General features: G+C 34.0%; 5 protein-coding genes and 1 non-coding gene across 7 annotated transcripts; 1 reads left to right on the top strand and 5 right to left on the bottom strand.

Annotated features, from left to right (window-relative positions):
• The first annotated feature begins 551 nt into the window (after window positions 1-551).
• Window positions 552-4,129, top strand: LOC124925478. Its single transcript, XM_047465486.1, has 12 exons — window positions 552-971; window positions 1,107-1,153; window positions 1,484-1,559; window positions 1,658-1,741; window positions 1,817-1,936; window positions 2,035-2,331; window positions 2,404-2,807; window positions 2,885-2,984; window positions 3,061-3,120; window positions 3,199-3,285; window positions 3,429-3,557; window positions 3,648-4,129. Exons 1-12 carry the CDS (start codon window positions 969-971, stop codon window positions 3,951-3,953), a joined length of 1,713 nt encoding a protein of 570 aa, XP_047321442.1. The 5' UTR covers window positions 552-968; the 3' UTR covers window positions 3,954-4,129.
• A 955-nt stretch (window positions 4,130-5,084) lies between these two features.
• LOC124927458 (STS14 protein) lies at window positions 5,085-5,702 on the bottom strand. Its single transcript, XM_047467868.1, has one exon. It carries the CDS (start codon window positions 5,663-5,665, stop codon window positions 5,162-5,164), a length of 504 nt encoding a protein of 167 aa, XP_047323824.1. The 5' UTR covers window positions 5,666-5,702; the 3' UTR covers window positions 5,085-5,161.
• A 2,052-nt stretch (window positions 5,703-7,754) lies between these two features.
• LOC124927285 (CASP-like protein 5C3) lies at window positions 7,755-9,470 on the bottom strand. Its single transcript, XM_047467676.1, has 3 exons — window positions 9,004-9,470; window positions 8,443-8,587; window positions 7,755-8,350 (listed from the first exon to the last, which is right to left on the bottom strand). The coding sequence occupies exons 1-3, from the start codon at window positions 9,132-9,134 to the stop codon at window positions 8,153-8,155; spliced, it is 474 nt and encodes a 157-aa protein (XP_047323632.1). The 5' UTR covers window positions 9,135-9,470; the 3' UTR covers window positions 7,755-8,152.
• A 1,428-nt stretch (window positions 9,471-10,898) lies between these two features.
• LOC124926949 (thylakoid membrane protein slr0575) lies at window positions 10,899-13,864 on the bottom strand. Its single transcript, XM_047467283.1, has 9 exons — window positions 13,503-13,864; window positions 13,282-13,328; window positions 13,109-13,211; window positions 12,906-12,992; window positions 12,491-12,574; window positions 12,227-12,280; window positions 11,904-11,984; window positions 11,241-11,286; window positions 10,899-11,118 (listed from the first exon to the last, which is right to left on the bottom strand). Exons 1-9 carry the CDS (start codon window positions 13,803-13,805, stop codon window positions 11,063-11,065), a joined length of 861 nt encoding a protein of 286 aa, XP_047323239.1. The 5' UTR covers window positions 13,806-13,864; the 3' UTR covers window positions 10,899-11,062.
• A 3,021-nt stretch (window positions 13,865-16,885) lies between these two features.
• TRNAF-GAA lies at window positions 16,886-16,958 on the bottom strand. Its single transcript has one exon. It is a non-coding gene; the product is annotated as a tRNA-Phe (tRNA).
• A 1,969-nt stretch (window positions 16,959-18,927) lies between these two features.
• Window positions 18,928-26,576, bottom strand: LOC124926821. Of its 2 annotated transcripts, none has more exons than XM_047467131.1 (7): window positions 25,599-26,576; window positions 23,448-23,750; window positions 22,619-22,783; window positions 21,727-21,807; window positions 19,742-19,796; window positions 19,521-19,633; window positions 18,928-19,388 (listed from the first exon to the last, which is right to left on the bottom strand). In XM_047467131.1, the coding sequence occupies exons 1-5, from the start codon at window positions 26,440-26,442 to the stop codon at window positions 19,768-19,770; spliced, it is 1,422 nt and encodes a 473-aa protein (XP_047323087.1). In that variant the 5' UTR covers window positions 26,443-26,576; the 3' UTR covers window positions 18,928-19,388; window positions 19,521-19,633; window positions 19,742-19,767. The 2 variants fall into 2 exon arrangements, with proteins under 2 accessions (XP_047323087.1, XP_047323086.1); XM_047467130.1 differs by having other exon boundaries at window positions 18,928-19,384.
• Between the last annotated feature and the right edge of the window lie 748 nt (window positions 26,577-27,324).

Below are 27,324 nucleotides of genomic sequence, written 5' to 3'. Positions count from 1 at the left end.
TTCAATGAGACGACAATTATGCAAGACCAACCCTCCAATTCTCATATGTTTTTTCTTATGCATCATCACTTTAAATTAATTAATATTCATTTAGTCAACTTATAATTGATTACTAACAAATACACTTCCTTTTGTCTCATCCCATATCATAATTCATAACTAACTTCAAATTTTATTATTATGCTATATTAGGTGATTACTTAGCATATTATTAGTTGACCATATGTTTTTTTAACACGACTTCACTGTCGTGATTCCATTTTATTTAGTTAACACAACTTCATCGTTATCGTGATCCCATTTCATTTAGTTAACACGACTTCAGCGTCGTGGTCCCATTTCCTTTGGTTTACGGTGTTATTAATAAGAATATTTTTTTTTTTTAAAAAGTGTAAATGGACCATATAAGGTAAGGTTATATTCTTATTTTTCTTAGTATTAGAAATGATGTTGAAAAGATAGAGGACGGTCACCAACTACCTCCACATGCTTTCCAACAAAAGAAAAGAATATGGAGTTTCTCTTCCCTTCAAAACCAGAGTGTATGGTTGGTTTCTTGGATAAAACTATTCATATTTTATCGGGAAAAGTTAATTAATTTGCCTCTGATTTGTCCCATTTAGATCTCACCCTTCTGCTTAGACTAAAGTTTATGGACTCATTGACATTTAGAAAGGAGTTGATGTTTTCGAGGACTTTTTCTTTTCATGCTAAAAGCCTACTCTCATTTGCACAAAACCAATCTACACTGTGTTCTTCCTCTCTGTAGACTCTGTGAGAATCTCTTCTCTGCAGCTGTCAATTGTCATCTTCTGTCCCTTTTAAGCTAATTGCGACTCCTCTTCCTCTGCTCTGCTTCACGGCCAAAACCCATTAATGGATCCACGATAAGTACCTGTTTGCTGCATTTGCAATACGACAAGGCCTGGTGTTTTTACCCTAGTGTGACTTCAAATTTTTGATAAGAAATGGTGGGTCTCTTCTCTTTCTCTTTCTCTTTTTCTTTCTCTCCCACACAGAGCTCTGAGAAATGGTAGACTCTCCTACGTTGTTGTTTGGTGACGGTGAATCTTAATTTGCCAAACCTGTTTTTGTTTTTCTTCTAGATGGAGGCTGGACCGGAAATAACATTTGGAAACAACCGTTGCAACAGGTAAAAGAGCTTTCACAACTTCCATGTTCATACTCTTTCTGGGTTTCTTCTATGTTCATATACTGTTTTCTATTCATTGTTCTAACTTCCAAGGGTTTTATGTGATTTTTCTCTACACCCTTTTCTTCTCCGAGCTTCTTTCATTCTACTCTTTCTGGGTTTCTTCTATTTTCATACCCTGTTTTCATTCCAAGGGTTTTATGTGAATCCTAGGATCTTGAATTTTTTGTTTTCGGTAAGAGATCGTCATTATTAGTTTTACATAAATTAGGATTCATTTTCTTTGGAATTCTGGTAAATCCTGAAATCTTCATTGTTTTCCATTAACAGTTTTTCCAGCAAGGGAGAGCTTGAAACTGATGGCTTAAGTGATTTCAATGGATTTGGTTCTGAAAGATCAAAACTGGTAGGAATTGAACTACAATTGAAATTATGCTTTTTAGCTTTAACTTATCCATAGCTTCTGATTCCAGCTTTGCGTGTTTCTTGAATAATAACAAATAGGATATGGGAACCATTGTCGGGTCCATTAAGACAAAGAAGAAAGAATTGCCTAGAACAGATGTCGAGGCTTCATTGAGACAAGAGGTACAAATTCAGTTCAAAACATTAATGTTTCTCTATTTAGCAGAAAGTAAGGAAAACAATTTTCTTTTGTTTCAGATTCTACAGCTTGAAAAAAGATTGCACGACCAAGTAGGTGTTCGTTGCGGTTTAGAAAAGGCCCTCGGTTATAAATCTTCATCTCCTTGTCACATTATAAATGAGGAATCCATGCCTAAGGTTAGCTTGTTTTTCTTTTTCTCACATGGGTTCAAACTCTTACAATTATTCGAAAGAAAAAGAACAATAATCCATGGTTTTGATTTGTTAAACTACAGCCTGCAACCGAATTAATTAAAGAAATTGCAGTATTGGAAGTAGAAGTCACTCATTTGGAACAATATCTTCTATCTCTTTATCGCAAAGCGTTTGATCAACAAGTTTCGACTCCTCCTCCTAAGAAAGAAGAGAAATCAAAACCACCTTTAACTACTCCAAGAAGAGTCTGTCTTGAATTTTCAGACAATCAAAATCTAGTGGATTCGAGCGTACAACGTTGCCACTCTTCATTATCGAGCCGAGCTTCTCCCAAATCCATCCGTGCCTGTTTCTCCCAACCGTTGTCCATGACAGAGGTCAGTTGATTTTCATTATGAATCTCTAGTTAGTTTATGTTTTTTCTGATGTTTTTTAATCTTTTATTACAGTATGCTCAGAATAGTTCTACTAATGTAATCAGTCTAGCCGAACATCTTGGAACACGTATATCTGATCATGTACCAGATACTCCCAACAATCTTTCAGAAGACATGATCAAGTGTATGGCGGCTATCTATTGCAAGCTTGCAGATCCACCTTCGACGAATCGTGGTCATTCATCCCCTAGCTCGTCATTGTCATCAACTAGCGCCTATTCTCCAAAAGATCAATACGATACATGGAGTCCCGGGTTTAGGAAATATTCATCTTTTGATGTTCGGTTAGATAACCCGTTTCATGTTGAAGGTTTAAAGGAGTTTAGTGGACCTTACAGCACCATGGTTGAAGTTTCCACCATATACAGAAATAACAAGAATTTGGAAGATATTGATGACATGTTACAGAATTTCAGGTGAATCATTTGTCACAATAAAAAATGCATTTAATTATAAAAGATTTTCCTATTTTTAAGTGTTGTTTTCGCGACAGGTCTTTGATTTCTCGGTTAGAAGAAGTTGATATTGAGAAGTTGAGACACGGGGAGAAGGTCGCGTTTTGGATCAATGTACACAATTCATTGGTGATGCATGTAATGAACTAACAATCTTTTTTTTCTTTTCTTTTTTCGGTTTATCGCCAGAAATTTATTGTTTACTATGGAACAGGCCCTGCTGGCTTATGGAATTCCTCAAAATAATGTCAAGAGAGTTTTCATTCTACTAAAGGTAAGGTCTTAACATTTATTAGTTTTCGTCGTTGTTTTTGAATAAATTGATTCATTTTCTTTGTTTTTCTGGGGGCAGGCCGCCTATAATGTTGGCGGGCACATAATAAGCGCAGATACGATACAGAATATAATCCTAGGATGTCGAATGTCTCGTCCTGGACAGGTATAATAAACAGACCTCGGTTCCTGTCTTTGTCTAGTTTTCTTTTTATTAATGTCTTGAAAAAACAATGATGAGAAGTAATTTGATCTATTATTCCTTCATCTGAATAATAATTGATGATTGACTATACTCTGCTTTCGTAGTGGCTGCGATTGCTGCTTCCTTCTTCGCGAACTAAACTGAGTGGAGATCAACGACAAGCATTCTCAATCAACCAACAAGAACCGCTCCTACACTTTGCACTATGTTCGGGAAGCCATTCTGATCCTGCGGTAATAATAATAATAATAATATATCATCTATTTCTCAATAGTTCTAAGTTCAACTCATTGTTCTTCTCTAATTCCATCTCGGTTCTCCAGGTTCGCGTTTACACTCCTAAAAGGATATTTCAAGAACTGGAAATTGCGAAAGAGGAGTATATTCGTGCCACATTTGGTGTAAAGAAAGACCATAAAGTACTTTTGCCGAAAGTAGTGGAGAACTTTGCTAAAGATTCGGGACTTTGCCCGGTTGAAGTGCTGGAGATTGTTCAGCAATGTTTGCCGGAGTCTTTGAGGAAGAGTGTTAAGAAGTGTCAGCTGGTTAAGCATCGGAAAGGCGCCATCGAATGGGCTCCTTACAATTTTGCATTCCGATACCTTGTTTCGAAGGAGCTGGTAAGGTAAACAGATGGAAATTTCAAAAACTTGGGAGCGGTTATGAAATGTTTTTATGTTAGATAGTTCTTGTTGTCCAATCTTTTGTACAAAAAAAAATGAAGTGAGATTAATGATAGTTTTGATTATGTGTTGTTGGCCTATGTTTGTTGATTATATATGATATATGAATTAGATTTTTGTGACTTTAAATCTTTTGGTTATTTTGTACACAAATATCAAATATATGGACCTAAACTATGGACAATAAACTCAATATTGGGTAACCATTAAAAATTCAAAACATGATGAGACCCGTCACGATTAGATAAGGTAAATCAAGTCAATTTTGAGTACATCACTATCCATTGTCATCTATAGAAAGAACAAAAGAATTAGATAGAAAGATTATGTATGACCTACAAATATATAAATCCTAAAATAAAATAGAATAGGAGAGAATCGTTGGAATATTTGTAATGTACTCAAATTAAATATTAGAATTATAATCTTGGATATTAACAGATTTAAAAAAAAAAATAGATTTAATAGAAACAAAGTATAATATTAGAGAAAAATAAATAAATAGAAAAAGGGTGAAAAAAATTAATAACCCTTCGAATCAATGTTTACTGATTTTTCTTAACAAATTTAAGATAATGTTATAATAATAGTGTTATAAATTATATGAATCAGTCGTATATAAAAATTAATTTAACGATTCAGACCCATCATAATATATGGTGTCTCGAATTCAGACCCATTATATATGGTGTATCATAATATATGGTGTCTCGAATTCAGACCCATTATATATGGTGTCTCAATCTAACGCAACGATTCAGACTCATCATATATGGTGTCTTGATCTAACTCAACGATTCAAACCCGTCATATATGTCATATATAGTGTCTCGATCCAAACCTCCCAGAGAGAATCATGCATAACCCACGAATACTTAGTAGGAATCCAAGTTAAGTTTAAAAATAATTTAAAGACAACAGCATCAGACTGACATTAAAAACAGACATTAGTTTATAATGATTTGTTTATAATTAAGAACAGAAGCAAGCAAGTAGAGTAATCTGACTGCCTGACAGACCGATCGGGTAATATAAGAAAAGTTTCAGATAGAGATTGAAAACAGTACTAGCTAGAGATCAAAAGAAACAGATCCTTATTATTATTATTATTATTATTATTATTATTAATTTATTGATCGAGACGACCGACATGATTAATAGGGAGTTTCTCCGTCGACATTTCCGGGAGGATTGTAAAAACAAATGGTTAAACTGACACCTTGTGAGCAGGTGGTCTGAGCGCAACCCAACTCAACCGATTTGTTCCAGACCACCTGCGTATAAGTCCCGCACTGCCGCCCTTTAGCGCAGGAATTGTTTGCGTGATTGTAGTACTGTTTCTCTTCCACCCAAGCCTCCACCGCCTCCCTCGCCGACACCACCTGACCTTCCGACCGGAGCTGGTTTCCCCCGTAACGACTGCTGCCCAGGTTGGCGAAATTGCACTCCATCTTGTCCCTTTGGTATCGAACCAGAAGGCTCGATGATTTCGCCAGGCTCGAATTCCAGGCAATTGGCCCCACGCCCACCTCTGTCCTGGCTTCGTTGTGTGCGTCCACGAAATCTTGGACCGAGTTGAATCCGGCCGGCAGTGCTGCCTCCGTTGTTATTATTATTATAGTTAACAGAAGAACCGACGACAATGCTGTTTTCGCCATTGCGTCTGTGATTTTTCTATGACGGAGGAGATCAATGGTCATGTCTTCCCCTGTCCAAGGACTCGTTTATATATATAATAGTCCTTTCAGATAATTACCATTTTACCCTGATTTAAAAACTACTCATATTTTGTGTCGAGATCATGTACAAGGGAGGGCTATAACCCATCCCGTGATTTTCAACTACTGCATAGTTAGTCATTATTTGGGAAATGGATGATATTTGTATTATTGGTTCTCAAACACTAATAAACATCGTTTATAACACCGTATCAATATATTTATTTTTATTTTAAGTTTTACAAGATTTTTAAATTAATATTTTTATAATAATATAAATTTTTAATATATTATAATATATATAATATTAAAAAATCTGTTTATATAATTTGATGAAATATGTTTTTTCTCGTTTAGATAATTAATATGGTATAACGGAGTCTCGCGGAAATAATATAATTTGATGAAACCGGACGAAATGGTACGGGAATAATAGTAAAAAAAATATCCGGAATAAAATGGGAGACGGAGATAATAAATGTATATATTCCTCCGCTCCCGATCCAATTGTTATATCCCCTATTCTCTAGTTTTTTTTTAAATAGGATTTAAAACGCGACTGCATTGAGTTCATTTATAAAGACTATCAAATTCAAATTATCTTGTTAATATACAATAAATTATCAACAAATTTACAAATAAGACATTATCTTGTTTAAGTTAATAAATCTAAAATCTCTTAAACAAATATTATTTCGATTTCAGATACATACCATAATGAGTTTAATATAAATCAAAATTCATCACATAAAAAAAAAAGTCTAATAACTTTGAACAGTTTTCTTTAAATAGTAAGATATTTAATTAATACAGAGAAAATTGATGAGAAGTAATAGAAAAAGGAAGTATATGTGGTTGTAACAAAACAGTATGTTAACTGTATAATTTGAGTTACACGCAACTTTTGCACCATAATAATTTGTCTAAAGTTATTGCAACAAAACTTTGATTGCATTAATTTCCCCTAGCAACAAAATTGCATTTATTAATTTGGCTTCATTTGTGGATGACTCTAGCTAGATAGGTTTGAACCGAGTCGATCGTGAGAGGGTCCTACAAAACGAATTCTATAAATTAAATCATCACCCAAAATTAAATATCATTCATCTGGCTGCCAATGATTTTTGAACTGGGATACACTCAATCATACAATTAATTTCAATTATAACTAACTTAATAACTTTATCAAACATCATATATATATATATATACTTCAAAAATCCAGGGCCTTTCTCCATCTAATTTTAGAGACCTAGCTAAAGCTAGGTTTTGTGTCACTTGTTGTCAGTGTCGGTGGATATATTTTCATTGTCAAATATCAAATATTTTATTACTTTCTTTGAATTTACTTTTAAATTTTAATTTTGTCAAAACTATATGTTTTAAGAAGAAGAAGAAGAAGTATATAGTCTTTTTTGGGCTCTACATATTAATGGCGTGAGGAACTGCCCACGTGAGCACCCCCAGACCACCCACGTGAGACTGCACGTGCAATGATTGATCATGATCATCAGTTTCTAGGCATCCTCCAGATTCCAATAAGGCTTCATAACACTAGACTCTAGATGATGGTGGTTTGGTTAATCACTTAATGCAAACACAACAATAATATTTGATGTCATTTTGTGATTTCAAGGTAGTTGGGGGATATATAATATTGAATAATTGAAACATTGAAGTTTCATTGTCACATATAAATTGGAGTAAACAACTTCAATAATAACAAAGGAAGAAGACATATACAAGTATGTCATATATAGTAGTTGTGTGTGGTTGCAGTAGTATCTAAATGATTGCGGGGAAGTTGAACTGCAAACCACATCGCGCAACAAAGACAGATAAAATGCACAAATTGAAAGACTGTAGTTGTGAAGGATTCAAAAAATATTCATAATTGTAAAGTTGTGTTTTTATGACTATTTAAAACAAAAATAATTTGACGGTTTAGATGCACTCCTTCAACGAGAGATCAAATTGTATTCCCCAAATGATAGGCAACAACAACTAGTTATACTAAAAACTCTCAATAGGCAAGATGCCAAATTTAATTGTACAAACTAGAAGTAAACTATGATATACAGCAAGAAATTATGGAACCGAGAATGTACAATTTCTTGTATATTTAAAGATGAATAAGAAAATAAGGTAAGACAAATTGAACCCTTTCAAGTTTCAAGGCATATACTTTGGATTGGATTGGATTGGTATAAGCAAACCAATTCTAATGGAAATGCTTTAATTAGCAATTTGTAGAGCAAAGATCTTGTGTTTGAGAAACCAATTCAGATTTTATTTACCATTGTCCTCTGAAATCCCAACACTAAGAAAAGAAATAAAAAGGGAACGAAACCTTATTTGAAATCCTGAAATGGGGCGCCTCCTCCTCCTCCTCCTCCTCCTCCCTATAGAATATAGACAATTACAGTTTCAGAGAGACGGAAGAAGCCAAAGGTTGAAAAGCGAGGAGCCTAACGATAAAAACCAGGACAAGAAAGACATGGCAGCAGAGAGTTGATATCTACTACAAAGTTTCCCCTCTCCACAGAATGAAGATTTCGAAACTATCAAGAAATCTATCACACTTGCTGTTGACGCAGCAGCAGCAAGCGACAGCAAACATAGAATCTGGCAAATAAATTCAAAGATGATCATTTTTATTAGTCTCAAAGGAGTTTAAATGGAACAGAGAACAAAATAACTTAAATTTTTTTTTATACCCAATCTGCAGCAACAATAAAAATAAGTGACCGGCGTCCCTGTTGATGGTAATTGTATGGACTTTTGAAGAAGATTAAGTACACATCTAACATGGCTAGTATCATGCTCCATGGACTCACAAAACCCATCACTATCACCAAGAAGCTGCAATGGATTATTAACCAGAAAACCAAAGAATTCATCAATGTAGAGATCCCTTGTACTGCCCCACTTGGAAACACTTAATCAAGATTCTGAATATGACTTTGATTAAGTTTAGTTTTCAGATATAATCTCACCCACATACATTTCTAGCCAGGGGCCACTATGCTATGTTAGTAGTCACCACAACTACAAGCTAATAAATTGGGCCATATATAGGAAAGAAGAAACAAACCATTCTAAAGGCTTTCAAAATGCAATATACTGTACCAATAACCACTTGAAATAGTATAGCTAGAGAGAATATTCAAAAATGTAAGCCAAGATGGATAGAAGCAAACCGAACCCTGATCATAATTGTTTCATTTTCTTCAAAACCTAATTAAATTGTACGTATGGAATAATTAGGATTTAATTACCTGAATGAGGTATAACTGTAGAATTGAATATCCAAGCACATGAAAAGAAGGGAAGCAATTGAGAATACGGTCTGGCCTAATCGCAAAGCCAAGCTGGCGCTCGTCCCGAAAGAGCCAGGCAATTCGTCCATCCCTGATGCGATGCTATCTCCAGCAGGATATAATCGAATAAAAACTCCATAACATGAGTTCAATTGGGCGGATTTGCCATAACGCTTGGAACAACCACCTAGCGATTAAAAGCAATATCTGAGTCGGATTTCACGGGTACACGAAATCTCATGGGGGATTATTATGATTTGGATGGAATCCTAAAAGAAAAACTTCTTCTTTTTCTTTTACTTTCTTTGTTTCGCTTTTGATGATGAGTGCAGTTAATTCTTCTTTTGATCGCGACCCAGTCTGAGTTTCATCTTCTTCTTTTTGACGGTGGTTGGTAAAGAAGAATCAAATCGGACCCAATACGCATAATAATAGAGAGAATGAAAAGAGAGGGAATTGGGGAATTCACAAATTTCCAGATTCTTCTTCTCAACTCCTCACGAGAATGAATTTTACGATCAATCGCTGTCATCTGATAGTGCCATGCAAACCGGTGTTGGTGGGTCCACCCTAATGCCACCAAAATTGACTAAGGACTTTTATTCAATTTTTTAATATATAAATATATAAATATATTATTATAATATATTTTTATATTTAAAGTTCTTTTATCATGTCCACTTGAAGACATAAAATTCTCTCAATAATTATTGTGACATTTTTGTAATCAGCTTGCTTGTGATTTTGTCAATTTTGTATTTATTTTCGTCGGTGTTTCTTGTTCACATTATCAAGTTTTTGATTATTTACTTTGGAGATAATATTGTTATTGATTTTCATGGTTTTGTGAGAATAGTTGAGATTTGAGGTGGGATAAATAAACGGTGATTGCAGGAAATGTCACAATTATATAAATTTCATTTCTTCAAAATTCTTTAATCATTCCATCTCTAGCCATTGACCTATCGTGGAAGAATATGCCAAAACAAGCAACATAAATCAATTATTTAATTAACAATTAAAAATCTTATCAATTTACCAAACTTAAAATAATAGTTGCATCAAATTAAATTGTTAAATACTTCATTTAAATTATATTTGAATAAAACTATGCAATAACTTAATAATTTTACAAATATATATATATAAATATTTGTAAATTTACTAAGTTTTTGCATACTTATTATATTCAAATATAACACAGGCCATCCAAATTCTATTATATTTGAAAATAAATCATAAACAAAATAATAGTCCATACAATCATTCCGATCAGAATATAAAGTTGATATGTATCTGTATTATTGAGTGGAATTTATTTATAAATTAATATAACAAATATTCTGTCCACCCAACCCAATCTACTGTGTATATATTTGTGAAAGATCAAACTTGTATTTGTGAAGATAGTAAAACCTGTTAATTGTATATTACAAACAAATTAATTAAATTAAAAGAAAGACGACAACATATATATATATATAATAATCTCATAGATAAACACTCAAAAATATTACAAGAAACTCTTCTAAGGATCCTCCCAAAGGTATCTTAACATGAATTTCTTTGTTGTTCTTCACTAGACACTAAATGTGGAGTTTCAAACGATTTTTAACTAAAAAAATCATTGAAGAATTGAAACAAAAGAAAGTGAATGAATCCAATCCTTTGCACCCAACAAGTGTTCTTCTTAGATAGACAAAGAAAAAACAAGAGTTCCTTCTTCACCATAAAACTGAAAGGATACTAAGAGATATGCAGCATTTACAATTCCTGTATGCGTTGATTAATTTGTATACTAACCATATTGTTGCGATTGACAATTTATCGGCTTATGGATTCATTTTGACATGGAACTAACTCTTTACCCATATTGATATTAAAGTTCAATTGCAAATTCAATTGATGTTTTCAGAAATAAATACATTAAGGCAGACAGTATACATACATTTCACATGAGGTTTCTCGGCTTTAGATCAGACATTTCAGCTGGCCTCGTAGGAACATCAGTGACTTTTTACAATGTCGTGTTGGAAATTAGCCTTACTTCATACAGGTCTTTCTCTCCCTTTACTGTCGCACCAAATAAATAGTAGACAGAAGAAACATTTAGTGTAAATTAAACCATGAATAACAGCTTAGTATCATCCACTTAACTGTATTCACTCAAATATTCATCTTTCAAAATTACTTACCTACTTCAGCTGTGATTCCTGGTCCAAAGAATGAAGCAAACTTTGGCTAAGAAAATCAAAGAGATTATGAAGTCATGTAGGAGATATGAATAATGGACTGGGAATATAATATATATTTTATGACGAGAACTTGCAACAGTAAGGTTTTGAATCAGTTTTTGTCCTTCCAGAAAAAGAATGGAAAGAAACTCATTTTACATCATGAACTTGCATCAAAAGAAAATTCGATCATAACTTGTACTTAAATGTTTTTGATGGTTTTTCACCATAATTTTATCTTTTCAAAAAGAATATATATATATATATATATATATATATATATATATATATATATATATATATATATATATATATATTAGTCAAGAATTGATATGAAGGAGTTGCATAAATTGTGTAGAGATGATTTAAGAACTTAACAAAATTAACCAAGTACTGAAGGTTGGGCCAATTTTAAAAGTACATGAAGCAAAACGAGTCTTTGACGCAAGTAATGCAAAATAAACTTCTATAAAAAAAAGTGTAGTAGGATAGAAAACGGAAATGTGTTAATGCATGAAGCAAAAAGAACCCAACACAAGTTGAGTATTGATGCAAGTCAGATGCAAAATGAACCTTTATCCAAAAAATGTGTAGTAAGATAGAAAACGGAGTATAGTGTCATACCTGTCGCTGTTCAAAATCTGACAGCTTTAGAGCTTTAGCCTCAAACACCAAGACCAGACAGTATTTACCATCTTCAGTCACCTGGCACACATGGTGCAAAGAATGTGTCATGAGAACATCAAATTTGTTGTACCGAATCAAAATTTCTTTTATTAGAGACAACTCTCTCTCAATACATCAGCCAAAAGAATAGAGAAGGGAACTCAATATATAAGTCTGTAGTATAATACAATTGAAGGAAAGATGAAACAGGATTTTAACAAAGATAGTTAGCTTGTATTGTGAGAAAAGTAATGCCAGCTGAGAAAGTTTTGAGAGCATACTTCTTCACGGATCTTTTGCAAAATTGGTGCACTTCTTCGAGCAATTCCTCCACCCTAATAATCATAGAAATCGGAAGACCTGATGTTAGCAGCTTCCTATATTTTCTTATCAATTCAGGTTTCCTCAATGTCTAAAGCAAGAGAACACTGAAATATTGGCAAGCATCAATTATGGAAGTCAGGTCGAAAATCAAATTTTAATATGTAATTGATGTAAGTGCGTTACTTTGAAACAAACCAACCTCCATAAGATGAGAAACTCACCTGACCATACTGAAAAATTCGTTTAAGTGCCTCTTCCAAATGTTGCTCATCCCCATATCTGTATCTTATGACATCATCCCTGACCTAAGGCAAAGTCAATGTTTACTAAGGGTTAGGAGATTGAAGTATAATAATTCCTCCACCTGATGCAATATGAATCATCCCATAATGGGCCTATTCTTCCATAATCTCAAATACTTCCATTAATGGTTTGTTATTCTTGTAGACGTGAAATGGATTACGAGACTCAAGAGATACATAAGCTAATAATCAAGGATGCATGAAAAAGGTCGTTTCCATGAATAATCATGTGTTAGCAACTCCGTCTAATATAACCATTGAAGATGACAGAAGAAAGTAAAATCCCGGCAGCGAAATGAGTTAGACATACACAATCAAACAGTGGAACTAGTACCTGCTTAAGAATAGGAGTGGCACATTGATCTCTCAACTTTTGAGCATCTGAATATGTTAAACATTCCACTGGTTTTAGTTCAGCATACTGCAAAAAAGAAGTTGCATGATGGTTACACTTTTACTAATGGGAACAAATTTCAGGTCCTTCAAAATTGGATCAAGTTGCGAAGGTAAACAGAGAAAAGAAACAGTTAATGTCACCTTCAGTGCCATCCCTATAATGGCAAGAGGAAAGCCATATGTTAACATTATTGCAGACCATTCAGATCCAGGAAGGATATTGAAGTATGCACCAAAACCGTATCTGGAGAGCAGAAAGATGAATAAGTCCATTGAAGATCTTTGTTAAAAATGGTGTAGAGAAGGGTACTCACGAGAGTAACGATACTCCAACACTTAGGCCAATAACACCAAATGAAACCTGCATGAATTATGAATAGTCTTAAACTCAAGAACAAGATTGTTACATGTTACATGTATGAACTATGAACTTGATCCAACACAGTCGAATTTCATCTTCCCCAATCATAGCAGCTCAGAAGTCCAACAGGTGACAAAACTAGAACTGAAGCAAATTGACAAGGAAACGAAATACCTTAGCGAGGGAAAACTCGTCGTCAGTGATGATATCTTTCTCTGGTGATGCGAGAGAAGACGGCTGAGTCGAGTCGGCAGCTTTGATGGAAAAGACGAGCCGGAGACGATGAGGGAAGGCGTGAAAAGAATCTTCGTTGACAAGGATCCTCGATCTCAGGCGTTGAATTGAGCGAGAATTGGGTGATACTCCATCTAAGGAGAGGAAATTAAAGCGTTCGGGAAGATCTAAGCGAGCGGAGCAGAGAACAGTACCTCCGGTACCGAGCAAGGCTGCGGCTGCTGAAGCTGCTTTCAACGACATCGCCGTAGAATATTCTCTGTCCCTGGATTCACCCTCTAAGAGAAAGTATCAGCGAGAAAGAGAAAGTCTATATCCGTTGAGAAGAAGAACAAGAGGCTGCAGTTTCATGGAGAAGAATCCGATTCTCATCAACCGCCAAATCAAGGATGACGTGGCTTTTCCAATTCCTCTTAAAATCCTCTTTTGGATTTTATCCTTTTCTTTTATTATATTTTTAAAAAAATATCAATTTATTAAAAAATTGTAAAGATGAAAACATGAAAAAAAAAAAGTTATTTATCAATTAAATACATTAAAATAATTAATTACCTCGAATTTTTTTAAGAAAAATAATAAAATCTCCACACGAGTCCACAGGTTTTTCGAATTTAATCTCTGATATCGTCATAATAATAACATTGTGAATAATTTTTAACGACTTACTTTCGTTGTTAAAAGTTCTCTGATTTCTTTCAACCAGATAATCCATCAGAAAATTATGAGGATATAAACTTATCTTCCAAGTCTCGCATTTTTAATCGTCCAATCCATGCCTCCCAATAGTCACTAACGGTTTTCGGCATAACCCATTATATTCTAGTCAAATTTCACAAAAAATTTCATGTATTTGCAATAACGTGACAATGTAAAAGTAGATGAAAAATTGTCTCAACCTATTTTTAACACATACAACAACGACTCACAATAATCATGTTTTTTTCCATACATTTATCGTCAGTGAGAATTTCGTTGTGAATAACACTCCAACCAAAGATCAATCGAGCTAACTTTATTAAACAAAGTGTAACAATGTCCTGCATGAAATTTATTTAGATCATGTCGCCGCAAAAAATCTAGAAAGACGGGTTTAAACCCTTATTTCTAACCATGAACAAAAGTCTATCATTACATGTTTTTCTCACTGTTCAATCTTCTTCTATATCTAATACGATTAGCAAAATCACTAGATCGAATGTCAAAATATCTTTGACCGATGAATATCTACAAAAAAAAAATAGAAACAATCTCGGGGAAAACATTAACCAAACATTTACCACCACGCCAAGTGTCGTCCCAAAAACTAATCGAACTTCTATCTCCCACAATAAAAATCGAATGCTCTCAATAAACCTTCCATATTGCATAAATACCACTCCAAATGTTGCATCTCATGAGTCTATAATAATTTTTGGTGAACAAACCAAACTTATGAGGACCATATTTACATTTAATCAATTTAGCCTAAATACTATTTTGCTCAGATTCAAATCCACTACACCATTTGGATAACAATACTTTATTAAAATAAACAAGATCGCGGATTCTCAGTCCCCCTACTCTTTTATTAATTTAACCTTATCACAACTCACTAAATGAGAAAATGAGGAATCAGACGATCCCCATAAGAATTTACACATAATTCTCTCCATTTTCACGACCACAGATTTTGAGAGGACAAATAGAGACATCACATAAGTTGGCAATGAAGAAAAAACGCTTTTGATAAGAACTAAACGACCTCCCTCAAAAATCATTTATTTTTCCATATGGGAAGCTTCATCTCCATCTTACTGATGATCGAGTCTCAAGAAGCTTTGGAGCTAGCTTTAGCCCCTAAAGGGAGCCCGAGATACGTAGACGGAAAAGTTTCAATTTTAAATCTCAGAATAATGACAATCTAATCTTTCTCCTAAATTAACACACAGTCCCGAACACGTTCTAAATAACCAAAAAATATCACAAATATGCTTGACATTTCTCTTAATGCAAAGTGTGAACGAAGATCGTCTCACAGCGCACTCCACCCACAAAACAAACTCGCATTCTCAGCAAAGGACATCATTCTAGAAAGACCTTGCATAACAATAACAAATAAGAAAGGGGAAAAAGGGTCACATTGTCTTAAACCCTTGAACTCTCAAAGAAACAATGAGAGCTCTTATTCATAATAATAATAGAGAATTTTGTCGTCGATATGCAAAATCTAATCCATCCGATCCATTTCTCCCACATACTATTCTACTCATAATATTAAAAAGGAACTCCCAATTATCATGATCATATGCTTTCTCGATATCGAGTTTGACAAAAGCACATTTATTGCCTCTAGAGTTAGCCGAATCAATACACTCATCGGCGATTAGTGCCACATTGAAAATTTGTCAGCCTTTGATAAAAGTCATCTGATTGCTAGAGATAATCGTACCTAAAATTCCACGCATTTTGTTAGCCAAACATTTTGAGATAATCTTATAAAATGATGTAACCAAACCGATGGTCATAAATTCTTCACGTTGATAGTTCTGACTGCCTTACGAATTAGGACAATCAACGTAATATTTCAACTTTTCTCAAAAGATAAAAATCAGTTGAAGTGATTCATAGTTGCCATAATATCAGCCTTAAAGAACTCCCAAGCTTTTAAAAAAAACCAAAAGTAAAATTGTCGCTCCCGGGGAACTTATCACAACCACAATCCATTATTGTCGCTTTTACCTCCTCGATAGAGAAATGAGTTTCCAACATGCATTTCTCATTTGCATTTATAAATGCAAATTAAACTGATGTTATTTAGGTTTTGTCTAACCCGAAATGGGTCATAGAATAAATTTTTGTAAAATTGAATAATACTATTAGATATAGTTGGTTCGTTCTCATAATTAAAGTCAATGTCTCCTCGGTGGGCAGACCCACCTAAGAAAGACCAACAATCTTGAACCTAAATTGACATTTATTTGGAAATTTGCTCAACTGGTCTTAGCTGCCATGTCCTATTTTGCTTGAAGATCTCAAAATATTGGTACTAATGTTTTAAGAACTTATAATTCTGCACAAAATTTTCTGACGCACTTAAAAAAATTGTGTAATTTAGAGCAATGCCTATAGTACTCCTCTTCAAATTCGACTAATTCACCAACCATTACGACTCCCAGGAAAGGGTAGATAAAAATAATAATGCGGTGAAGGTGGATCTAACACATAACCTTCAGATCTTCAGTATGACGCTCTCTCAATTGAGTTATCCCCGCTTGTTTGAAAACTAATAATTCCACATAAAGAAATTCGACATGCTTAAAAAAATTGTGTGATAAAAAAAATAATGCGGTGAAGGTGGATCGAACACCTGACCTTCAGATCTTCAGTCTGACGCTCTCCCAACTGAGCTATCCCCGCTTGTTGACATTTATATATAGTCCTTTTATTTGTAGTTATCTTTAAATTTCTTTATTCCATAATTAGGTTTAGATGATAAAATAAACCAATAGTATTTTTAAGTAAGATGACAAAAAGGTGGAATGGGATACTATTAATCATGAGCGTTGCTACTGGCGCAACAAATGGTCCTCCTAAAAAAGTTTTAAAAGAGCTTGATCAATTGATGAGGAACTTCATCTGGGGACTCAAGGGCGCAGAGGCAAAAATGTTAAATGTCTTGATGTTTGTAAGCCGAAAGAAGAAGGCAGAATTGAAATTAAACACTGCGTTATTTGGAATAAAACTTTCACCTATCGGTATTTTTGGGTATTGAAGAAAAAACAAGACTCGCTATGAGTCAGATGAGTTTATTTGAAGTTCATTAGAAATAAAATCAACATCTGAACATGCAAGATCAAGATGGAAATGACATGGTCCCATAAAAAAATTGTGAAAATCAAAGATAGTGCTGATAAGATTATCAAACTTCAGATTGGGAATGAAAACGGAACTTTGTTTTGGGTTTTTTCGCATGACCCCTGGTTCGAGGATCACCCTATTATTCATAATAGTGTCTTCTTTATTATTCAAATAAGACGGAAATGTCAATTGGATAATGTCCAATAAGTCAAAAACAGAGAATGAAATAATCTTCTGAGGGGAATTCCAGAAGGTACGAGAATCCTCAGTACTCTTTCTTCCTATCACTTTAATGATTGTGAGGATTCTCGAGTTTGGAGTGTTGAAAATAAAGGTAAATTTGACTCGAGATTAGCATAAAATATTATTCGCGATAGAGGAGAGGTGGTTACATTGGTCCCATTTAGTGTGATTCAAGAAAATTATTCTTATACACCAATTCATTTTGTGGTTGACGTTCCGTGAAAGACTTAACACGCGTGATCGAATTAAGAAGTATATGAATACCCCGAATCTCAGTTGTCTTCTTTGTATAGGAAATGAGGGGATCATTGACCATCTCCCTGCCCATTTGCCTCATTGTTTTAGGGTAAATTCTCCACATCAATGAGTCTCCTTAGTTTTCCAAAAGAATATACTGATATCAAGGAAATGACAATTATCAAGATAAAAGGTAATGACTTTAGTTCAAATGTCTTTAAGTGCTTAATTACAAATATTGTTTATCATATTTGGATGAAGAGAAACGCAAAACATTTTCAAGAGTTCAAAATAATGTGAAATTTGTTTGGAATGAAATTATTTTTGAAGAAAACTCACTCATTCGAACGTGAAGGCGAATTTCCACTTATAAAAAAGAATGGTTGATTTATCAAAGATGGAGCATTACATTTACATATGAGAAAATAAACATTACTTCTGATTTCAATGCGCTCTAAGCTTCTGGTTAGTTCTCCTAAACTCTTGTAAAATTTTACTATTTTCGAGTCTTTTTATTTAATGACATTATGTTGTTTTCTAATAAATTTAACAAAATAACAAAAAGATTTCATCAACAAATATTGTCAATGTAACAGGAATATAAAAAATAAATTGTTTTGGAACAAATATTGTCAATGTAACAGGAATATAAAAAATAAATTGTTTTTAATCCAAATTGAAATTTTATTAAAGATAATTAACATAGTCATTGCAAAAATAAAATTTAAATATATGTAAATAGTATGCCTTGTCTTAGGTTTTTGTGAAGCATGACATTTCTTGCAGGATATCTGTAGAAAGTTTTTGATCAGTATGCGTGATAGTTTCTAAAATTTTCTCAAAAATGTTTCAACAGTATATCTGAAGAAGACACTACCCCCACCCCTTATGGGCCATCTAAATCGTCTGAGATACTTGCGAGAAAAACAAAATCCAAGGAAATATATGAACTTATAAGGTATGATTGATCAAGCAAACAAAGTTTTTTTTTTTTTGAGAACGCAAGCAAACAAAGTTTCATCTATACACAAGTTAGTAAAATGCTTAGAGTGTGTATTAGATTCATGTCTCTTGTACAAAAGAAATTATCACCATTCAAATGTCTTAAAACATAAAGATTCCAATATTTAAAGGTCTAAAAAACAGTAAGAAATATCGCATGTCCACATAAACAAACAACTATCAAAGTTATAAAAATCAAATAAATATCCATCCAATCACATGTTTTTACAAAAAGCTACCTCGTGACTTCATGCAAGCCATCGTAATAACTCTGTATTCTGTCACCCAACAACAAGGAAGCATAAAGCCCCACACCAAATCTGTACTGAACTGGTTGCCCAGTAAGTTAATTTAGTTTAGTGTCTTCAGGCATAACCAGGCGGGTCCAATGAAACAGGCTGAGGAACAATCGTGGCTTGAATAGTTGAAAAAGATTCCATGATGCTCAGGTTCTCAAAGTTCATCAAGAGAGCATCCAACTGATCCTCATTTAGACTCCGTTTCTGCCTTAGCAAGAATTAAAGCGATATTATTGTTTGTTTCTATAAAGTGTCTAGCTTCTGGTTTATCTCCCATATCTACTTGGCATTGAAATTTAGAAAGAAACAAGATATTGAAAGAATATTTAATACCGAGTACCTTCAAGGACAGTAGCATACTCAAAACTGCACTTTGATAAGACAAATGAAGCTCAAGAACAAATGAAACCAGTAAACAGAATCCGGGGATTGACAGACCAAATGACTCCAAAACTGAAACCAAAAGGAAGAAAAAAAGAAGGCATGATTCAACATTGATAAACCATTCTCCATTTATAGATAAATCATAACAAAATAAACAGAATTGAGACGAGTAATTACCCGTAATAGAGAATCATGAGATGCCATTAGTTAATTGCATATGCGAATATATTTCCTGCAGAGAAGTTATACAGCAGTAAGAATCATGAAGGGAAGGAAGAATAAGATAGCTTGTTTAGTAACTGCTTGTAGAGAATATTTTTCCTTGTTGCCAAATGGTTACTGATTCAGCAAGAGTACTATGATAAGGCCATAGCATAACACCCAGAAATCATAGAGGAAATTTTGTTTCTAAGAATTGCAGAAAGTAATCAGTAAAGTCAAAGATATTAAATAATTTTGTTCAGTAATTCAAATTTTAATAGCAAACTGCATTTTGGACAGGGTAGAGTGGAGGAACTTATATACAAGGTCATGGTTTAGAGTCTTCACACTCGGACCATTTGCAAAAAAACAAAAAAAAAGTGTATTTCGACAGGAATAATTTTATTTGGAAACACTTTTAATTTCTGTCAGATTACCGGATGTCGATCTTGGATCAAATTCTGGAACTGAATTTAGTTCGACACAGATTTCAGAAATTTATTTCTCATCCGGATCCAGAAACAAAAGTGTTTCCAAATAGGCTATAGTTATTTGAGATTTAGTTCCAACATAGGGTCCAAACCTGCTTCTTACCCGTTAAAGAAAAACAACACGTCTATTTTTTTTTATTTTGTATTATATTCGGACTAGAAGTGTTTTCAACAGAATTTGAGATATTGTACACTAAATGTACGCCACTCATCTGGTTAGGTTTAGGTTGGACATTACAAAACTTAGCATCTCTCAAAGTGGACTAGGAATCAAAGACATCTCTCTTTTTAACACTTCTCTCCTTTGCAAGTGGTGGTGGAGGTTTAAAAATGAGAATGATAGTCTTTAGAAAAATGTCGACATTATCAAGTATGGACTTCACGATAATAAATGAATGCCTCTTTCAGATGATCACACAAGAGTAGTAACATCTGGGGGCACATTACAAGGACGGGAAGACCCTTTACCCTCCATCTCCTTCTCGGGGAAAAAAATGATTTCTGAAATGACACGTGGCATCCTAGGGAAATTGGTCGAATCCTTTCGGGACTTATACGAGATCTCTAATAAAAAGAAAGCTAGAGTGGTTGACTTCTATAGACTTAAATTTGGCATCACTGAATGGAGAATCAGATCGCATCGCCTCCTTTCGCTCGCTGAAGATGACAGATTTGCCAGCTTAGTGGAGACCCTTTTCAACTGGAGTATGATGATAGTTTCATTCTGTCTGGCTCCCCGGATTTTAAGACTAGTGTTATCTACCATGCGAATATCCAAGGGGAGCCAACTCGTTTCCCTTGGAAGGAAGTGTGGAAATCCAAAGTCCCTTCTAAAATTTCTTTTTCTGCGTGGGAAGCAATTCATGGGGGAGTTGTAACTACCGTCAAAATTAAAAGAAAGGAGATGCATTTAGCCCGTAGGTGTTGTCTATGTAAGAAGAACGAGGAAATTATAGATCACATTCTTCTCCATTGCGACCTTGCCAGAGACATGTAAAACATTCTCAACTTTCATTGGGAGGTGCCGCTTACCATCGCTGACTTATGGGAAAAATGGATTAGGTGGGAAGCAAACAATAATGATGATTGGAAGCCTATACCCCTCATAATGTGGTGGACAATTTGGAAAGAAATTAATAGAAGAACATTCCAAGAGAAAAGTTTTGGAGTTGAAAGAATCAAAGATTTTATGCTCCACGCATTTACTTCTATTCGAAAAAGGAGATTTTGTACGGGTTGAGAATTTTTTGATCTTATTGGTATTTAGCCTTCTTCTCCTTTTGTTCTTTTGTTTTTGTTTCTCTTCTACCACCCATCTATAATTCAATAAATACATCTTGCGTTTTCTTTTTAATGAAAGTTGACCTTTTTCAAAAAAATAGTTTCTTCGGACAAATAAAAGCTATAATAATAATAATAATAATAATAAACCGCCCATGGTTTCCACGGCATAAAATAACTGTAATTTACCCTGTCCAAGAACCAATATCGAGCTGGTGGTAAAAGGAACAATGTCCTGAATCCCTTCACTGTTGAAAATCACTTGACTAGCTGCCAAACAGATGCATACCAAATTAAGTAATTTCTAGAATAGTTTTAATTTTTTTATTTTAAGAACTAAACAAATTGGGAGAAAACTAGAGGTTCTCAAATTACAAACATAAAGAACTGAAATACATTGTTGTAATTTGGAAACAGCATAATGACATAGGTAACAGTATCCAAGGATATGTTTCCTCAAAACTTCCATACATAACTTAGATCACTTACATAAAGATATAAACAGATTGTTGGTTCAGGAAAGGCAGTTTGGATAATCTTTATGATCTAGCATTTTGGCCAAGTACATTCTTAACATTCTAGCCAATCAGAAGTGGATGACTCAATGCCAACAAGCATTTACAGTCTTCAAACATGAGCATAAGTGGTTTCCTTAAGGCTCTGTTTGGAGGTGTATAATTAGAATTGGAGTTATAATTATAATTTCTATTCTATAAGAACTGGAATTGAATTAACAACTATTATGTTTGGAGAAATCATGGGATTGCAATTCCAAAGTGAAAATGATGGAATTGAAATTTAAGAATTTTGTACTTTCAATTCTATTGGAATAATAACTCCAATTCTAAATATTTTAAGTCATCAAACAAACAAAGATTTGCAATTGGACCCCACCCCAATTCTAATTCCAATTTCATCTAAATGAAACAGACTAAGTGAAAAAGCAGAACAAAGAAGGAAGATGAGCATCAACTCTGCACTAAGCTAATTCATGAACTAATGAAAATCAATTAAAGTGTCAGAATATGTTGATTGTATAATATAGAATGAAGGAAACCCATAATTTGAAGTACATAAAAACCTGATACTTGAACCACCTCCTCCTCCTCTTCATCTTCATCTTCCTGTTCCCCTTCCTCATCCTTATTTTCTTCCTTTTCTTCACTTTCATTATCAGAAGGATCACTACCAACCTCAACCCTGTGCAAGGTATAGTGTCCGTCTGAAACCCAAACGACACGTGTTCCTGCAAGATAGAAGGATCATGATAAATGATTTGTTTAGACATAAAGCTTACTCAAGCAAACAAAACAATAAAACATACAGATAACTATAGTTGACGCTATTTTCGTATTGGCCATTAAAACATAAAGCTTATTCAAGCAAACATGACAGTTTTGGCAACTGCATCGGCATGCAATTGAAATGACACAACATCCTCAAATATGTATAAGACCTTGATCTCGATTTATTTGAATAATCAGGTGGCTATTTTCAAATATCCTTGATTGATATAGGTTATTGAAAATCATGTATCTGGGTAAAAAGACATTAGAGTATAAATATATAATGGAAAGTTAATTGATTATGCGATTGATGCAGATATTTTTTTTAAATAGAGGGTATTTTAGTCAATGATTTGAATGATGCGATTGATGGATAGATTGTTGATCGGATAGTGGGTTATTTGAAATAAATCTCACATAACCCACATCAAACAAGGCCTGAGTCATCTATAGAATCTGTTTTGTACACACTACAATTTAAATTAAAGAATTGTCTATGTCATTATATAAAAAGCCTTAGTAAATGCTAGACAACAATCCAAATAAAACATGAAAAGAAAATATATTTTAAAAAATCCACAAATATTTAGACGAGTGGATTATCAAAGCAATGGAGGAACATACCTTTAGTAACATCTGGAAGAACGGCCATTTTTTTAACTTTAATGTTATAGGATATGGGCTTCACATAACAAGAAAGTTTAGATCCATGAGCTGATTTAGGAAGGCATAACATATGTAAATCTCCAGTAGAGTCGAGTACAAGAAACTTATTTGAGGATAGTGTCTGTATAGAAATTGCTTTAGCTGATGAAGTCACTGTTTTCTTGAGACTACCATTGCTTTCCACTTCCTTGCTCTTAAGCTCCACAAACGAAATGTACGCTTCACTGGACTCTTGTCTAAGCTTCACCATCTTAGGTTTTACTGCAAGTTAGAATGTACTATGAGATGCTAAAGACAGTAACAGATAAAACCAGTAAGAGAAATTCAAATTGATTTAAGAGAAGGATTTTGTCATATAATGAATCACCCATTTAATTTAACAGATTTAATACTTTCCACTCTAACAAATCATCATCAAGATTAGAACAGACCATTCTGCAATATATACCTATATAAGGAGATGTTTCATTGAAGTTGACTTAAATGGAACAATAATAACTACCCCAAAAAGGAAACACAATCTATCTTTTACAAGAACATTAAGCATCTTGTCACAAGATGATACATACAGAAGGACATTTTGTGGAAAGCATGTAGGGAAAGAGATGATCGAGGGCTTCTTTCTCCTCACATTCGGCTCAATTAATTCGGCTCAATCGGATGGAATTTTTCTTTTTTTATTTAATCTTATTCTAATCTCTTGTATCTATTTTTCCTTCCTTTTTGGTTCAATTTATATGTTCAAAGTGACCGCACTTTGTGTTCACAACTCTTTTTAATGCTATAAAAGTTGACCTTCTTTCAAATGAAAAATTATACAAAAAGTTAGTGAACTCAAAATAATAGTTTCCCTGAATCTGAGAGCCCGTTTGATGTGTGATGTTATTTTATAAAAAAAAAAAAACTTTATCACATCACCCATCTTTTCAAACACTAAATCACTTAATTCTTCAATCAAAATACTAAAACAGCCTTACTTTATTTTTATCAAATTTAAATTTTAAAAACTAAAAGGACATTTTAGCAATTTAAGTTATTTAACTCAAATAATTCCAAAAAACCCCACTTTTTCATCAAACAAGTTTTTTTTTTCAAATAACTCAAGATCAAACAAGCTCTGAATGAATCCCCTTAAACAGGGAACATTATCTGGTCAATTATATAACTTTCTTAGTTGAAACCATGAAAACCCGAGTTCTGCTAGCCTCCAAGCAATGCCTCTTTTTCACGTCACATGGAGGACGTAACAAATCCAAGCTACCTGTCACCTTCTATTTCTATTTCTAATTCCCAGAAGTTGTAAGGCAAACTTAGCCTTGCATTATGCTTTTCCCAATCTATCACAAAATCTCATCTACTCTATCTGTCCTCCACATCATTCAGCTACAGGATAAATCCAAGAAAACCTAACTAGTAGAAAGAAATATTGATGTAAAAAAGCATATCAGTCGAACTATTTCAGTTAAAGAAAACTTTCTCTTACACTTATTGAAGAGCAACATTGCCCTCCAACTATTCCAAATGGAAGACAGACTAGCTTAATCTTCTAAAGACATCAACTCTTCTATTCTCTCCCTCTATGTCCGCACTCAAGATGGAACAACAGAGAATCTCATTGACAATCCTCCATTTGACATCTATTTTATCCATCGGTGAAGAGGGAAGAGTAATAGCTTTAAATAAATATAATAATAGTCCAACGTGGCTCCCATAACATGCCAGGAAATGCCACATAATAGATTTTGACATATGTTCCGACAGAAAAGGTCAACAAAAACGAGACAAGGGCCAACCTGCACCTAAATTGGAATAGTTGGAAGGCAATGTTGTTTTTTACCAAGTACAAGCACAAAATTGAAACAAAACGTCATCCCATAAACATATAGAATCAACCAGCAGAGCTGTAATAACTTATCAATTAATCTACACCTATTAATGAAAAAACTCAACAATTGATGACAAAAAATCTAAGCACATACCAAGAATCATAAGTAGGAAAATTGCATAAGTAGTAGTCTAAATGAGGTTACAGTAACATGTTCAGGATACTAAGCATTTAATAGCATAATCTTTTTCGAACAAAATTGAACTTGAGGAAGCAACACTTACCATGTTCACCCCCTTTTTCAACCTTTCCTTCAAGATAACCATTGGAGGACAGAGGTTTTGATTGATTCACTGAACTTCCAAGCCTCAACCCATTTGGTAAAGACAATCCAGCATTGTATATTTTCCTCTGCTGTGATTGTTGTTTCCTACCTCCACCTTCAACAAGCTGCCTCAAATTTAAAACTCTGACCCCATTTTCTTCCCCTAAGATTAGGAATCCGAAAGAGATATTAATTGTAAAAACAGGCATGCTACAGTCGACGACAGCACACTTCATCAGCTTCAGAGTCACGGCATCATCATCATCATCATCATCGTTACCTCCCACAAACTTCAAAGCAAATATCCAAATTTTCGCATTTGAAACCGAGTACATCGCGAAAACATTAATCGACCCAACAAGCTTGATAGAAACTCCATGATTCACATTGAAAACAACCCCAGTTTTACTACCTTCAAATTCAAGTCCCTTCTGATTGCAAATTATGTTAGTTCTGATGAATGATTGAGAACCCCGGAGGATCCAGAAATTCAAGTGCACAGAGGCGCCGCCACGGTGTGGTCCGGAGGCGACGAAGACTGAGCGGGGAGTAGAATTAGGGTTAGAACTCTGGAGTCGGACAAAAGCGGCGGCGGAATGGTAGCGGATTAGGGTTTGTGGAGGAGGAAGAGAAGGGGAAGTTAAAGAAAAAGGGGAGAGAGATGGGTAGAGGGAAAATGTGGAATCTGGGTGCATAAGAGCAAGAGAGGAGGAGTAGGGATCGACGATCATGGAAGAGACCTGAAGAAGGGAAAGAGAAGGGGATTGGGAGAGGCCAATCTTGCAGGCCTCGACAACAACCATCAGATCGAGAAGAATACAAATTGGCGATCAAAGATTGACGCTTTACTGTTACAAGATAGTATACGCTTCTTTTAGTAACAGAGTCTGCCGGCGGAACTCCGGTGAATTCCGTTTTCAAACTCTGAATATTGATAGGAAGTCAGCTGAGTCCAATGCGCCTCTTTGTTTACGAATCAGTTTTGGATTAAAAGTGGTAAAATTAATTTGAGATTATTTGAAAAGTATTTTTGTGATTAAAATAATAATGAAGTTTAATTTATTTAAATGTTACATTCCAAATTTTAATTCTTGTGGAAAATAATGATAAAAAATCCATTTTTTCATTCCTTATCAAATCACACAATTTAAAACTTTTTAATGTTAAAGTTACAGAAAAACGAAAACGAAATTTTGTTATAACGATTTCAAACGTCGTTAATTTGTTATTTACGCACCATTTATAAATAAATAAATAAATCAATGTCACTAATTTAATTATTGAATTTTAACGAATATAGGGGTTTGATTTTTGAAACCGTCCTAATGGTATAAATTTAACAAAATTGTGAAGTTTGAAATAAAGTGTTATGATAGCATTTTAGGGTTAGGTTTTCTAATCCTTAATAAGTCGATGGATTGTTAAGAAGTTGGCATGTTTGGTAATTTCGTATGTTCGGTAATTTCGTTTTTAATAATCTGTGCAAACAATATGTTTTTTGGATTTGGAATAAGTTGTTACACAGCAAATGACAGTTTTGATATCAATTGATTAAACTGCATCAGTTATAACAGAATGGGCAGAAACAACTGGCGTAGTTAGATTGTACTGTAGAAGGGTGAAATCATTCTGAAGGCAGGGGCTCTTAAATACCTGCTAAACAGGAATGAAAACGACTACTGATC

The sequence above is a fragment of the Impatiens glandulifera genome, chromosome 2 (assembly GCF_907164915.1).
Source record: "Impatiens glandulifera chromosome 2, dImpGla2.1, whole genome shotgun sequence".
Lineage (NCBI taxonomy): Eukaryota > Viridiplantae > Streptophyta > Magnoliopsida > Ericales > Balsaminaceae > Impatiens > Impatiens glandulifera.
This window is presented reverse-complemented; position numbering and strand designations above follow the sequence as displayed.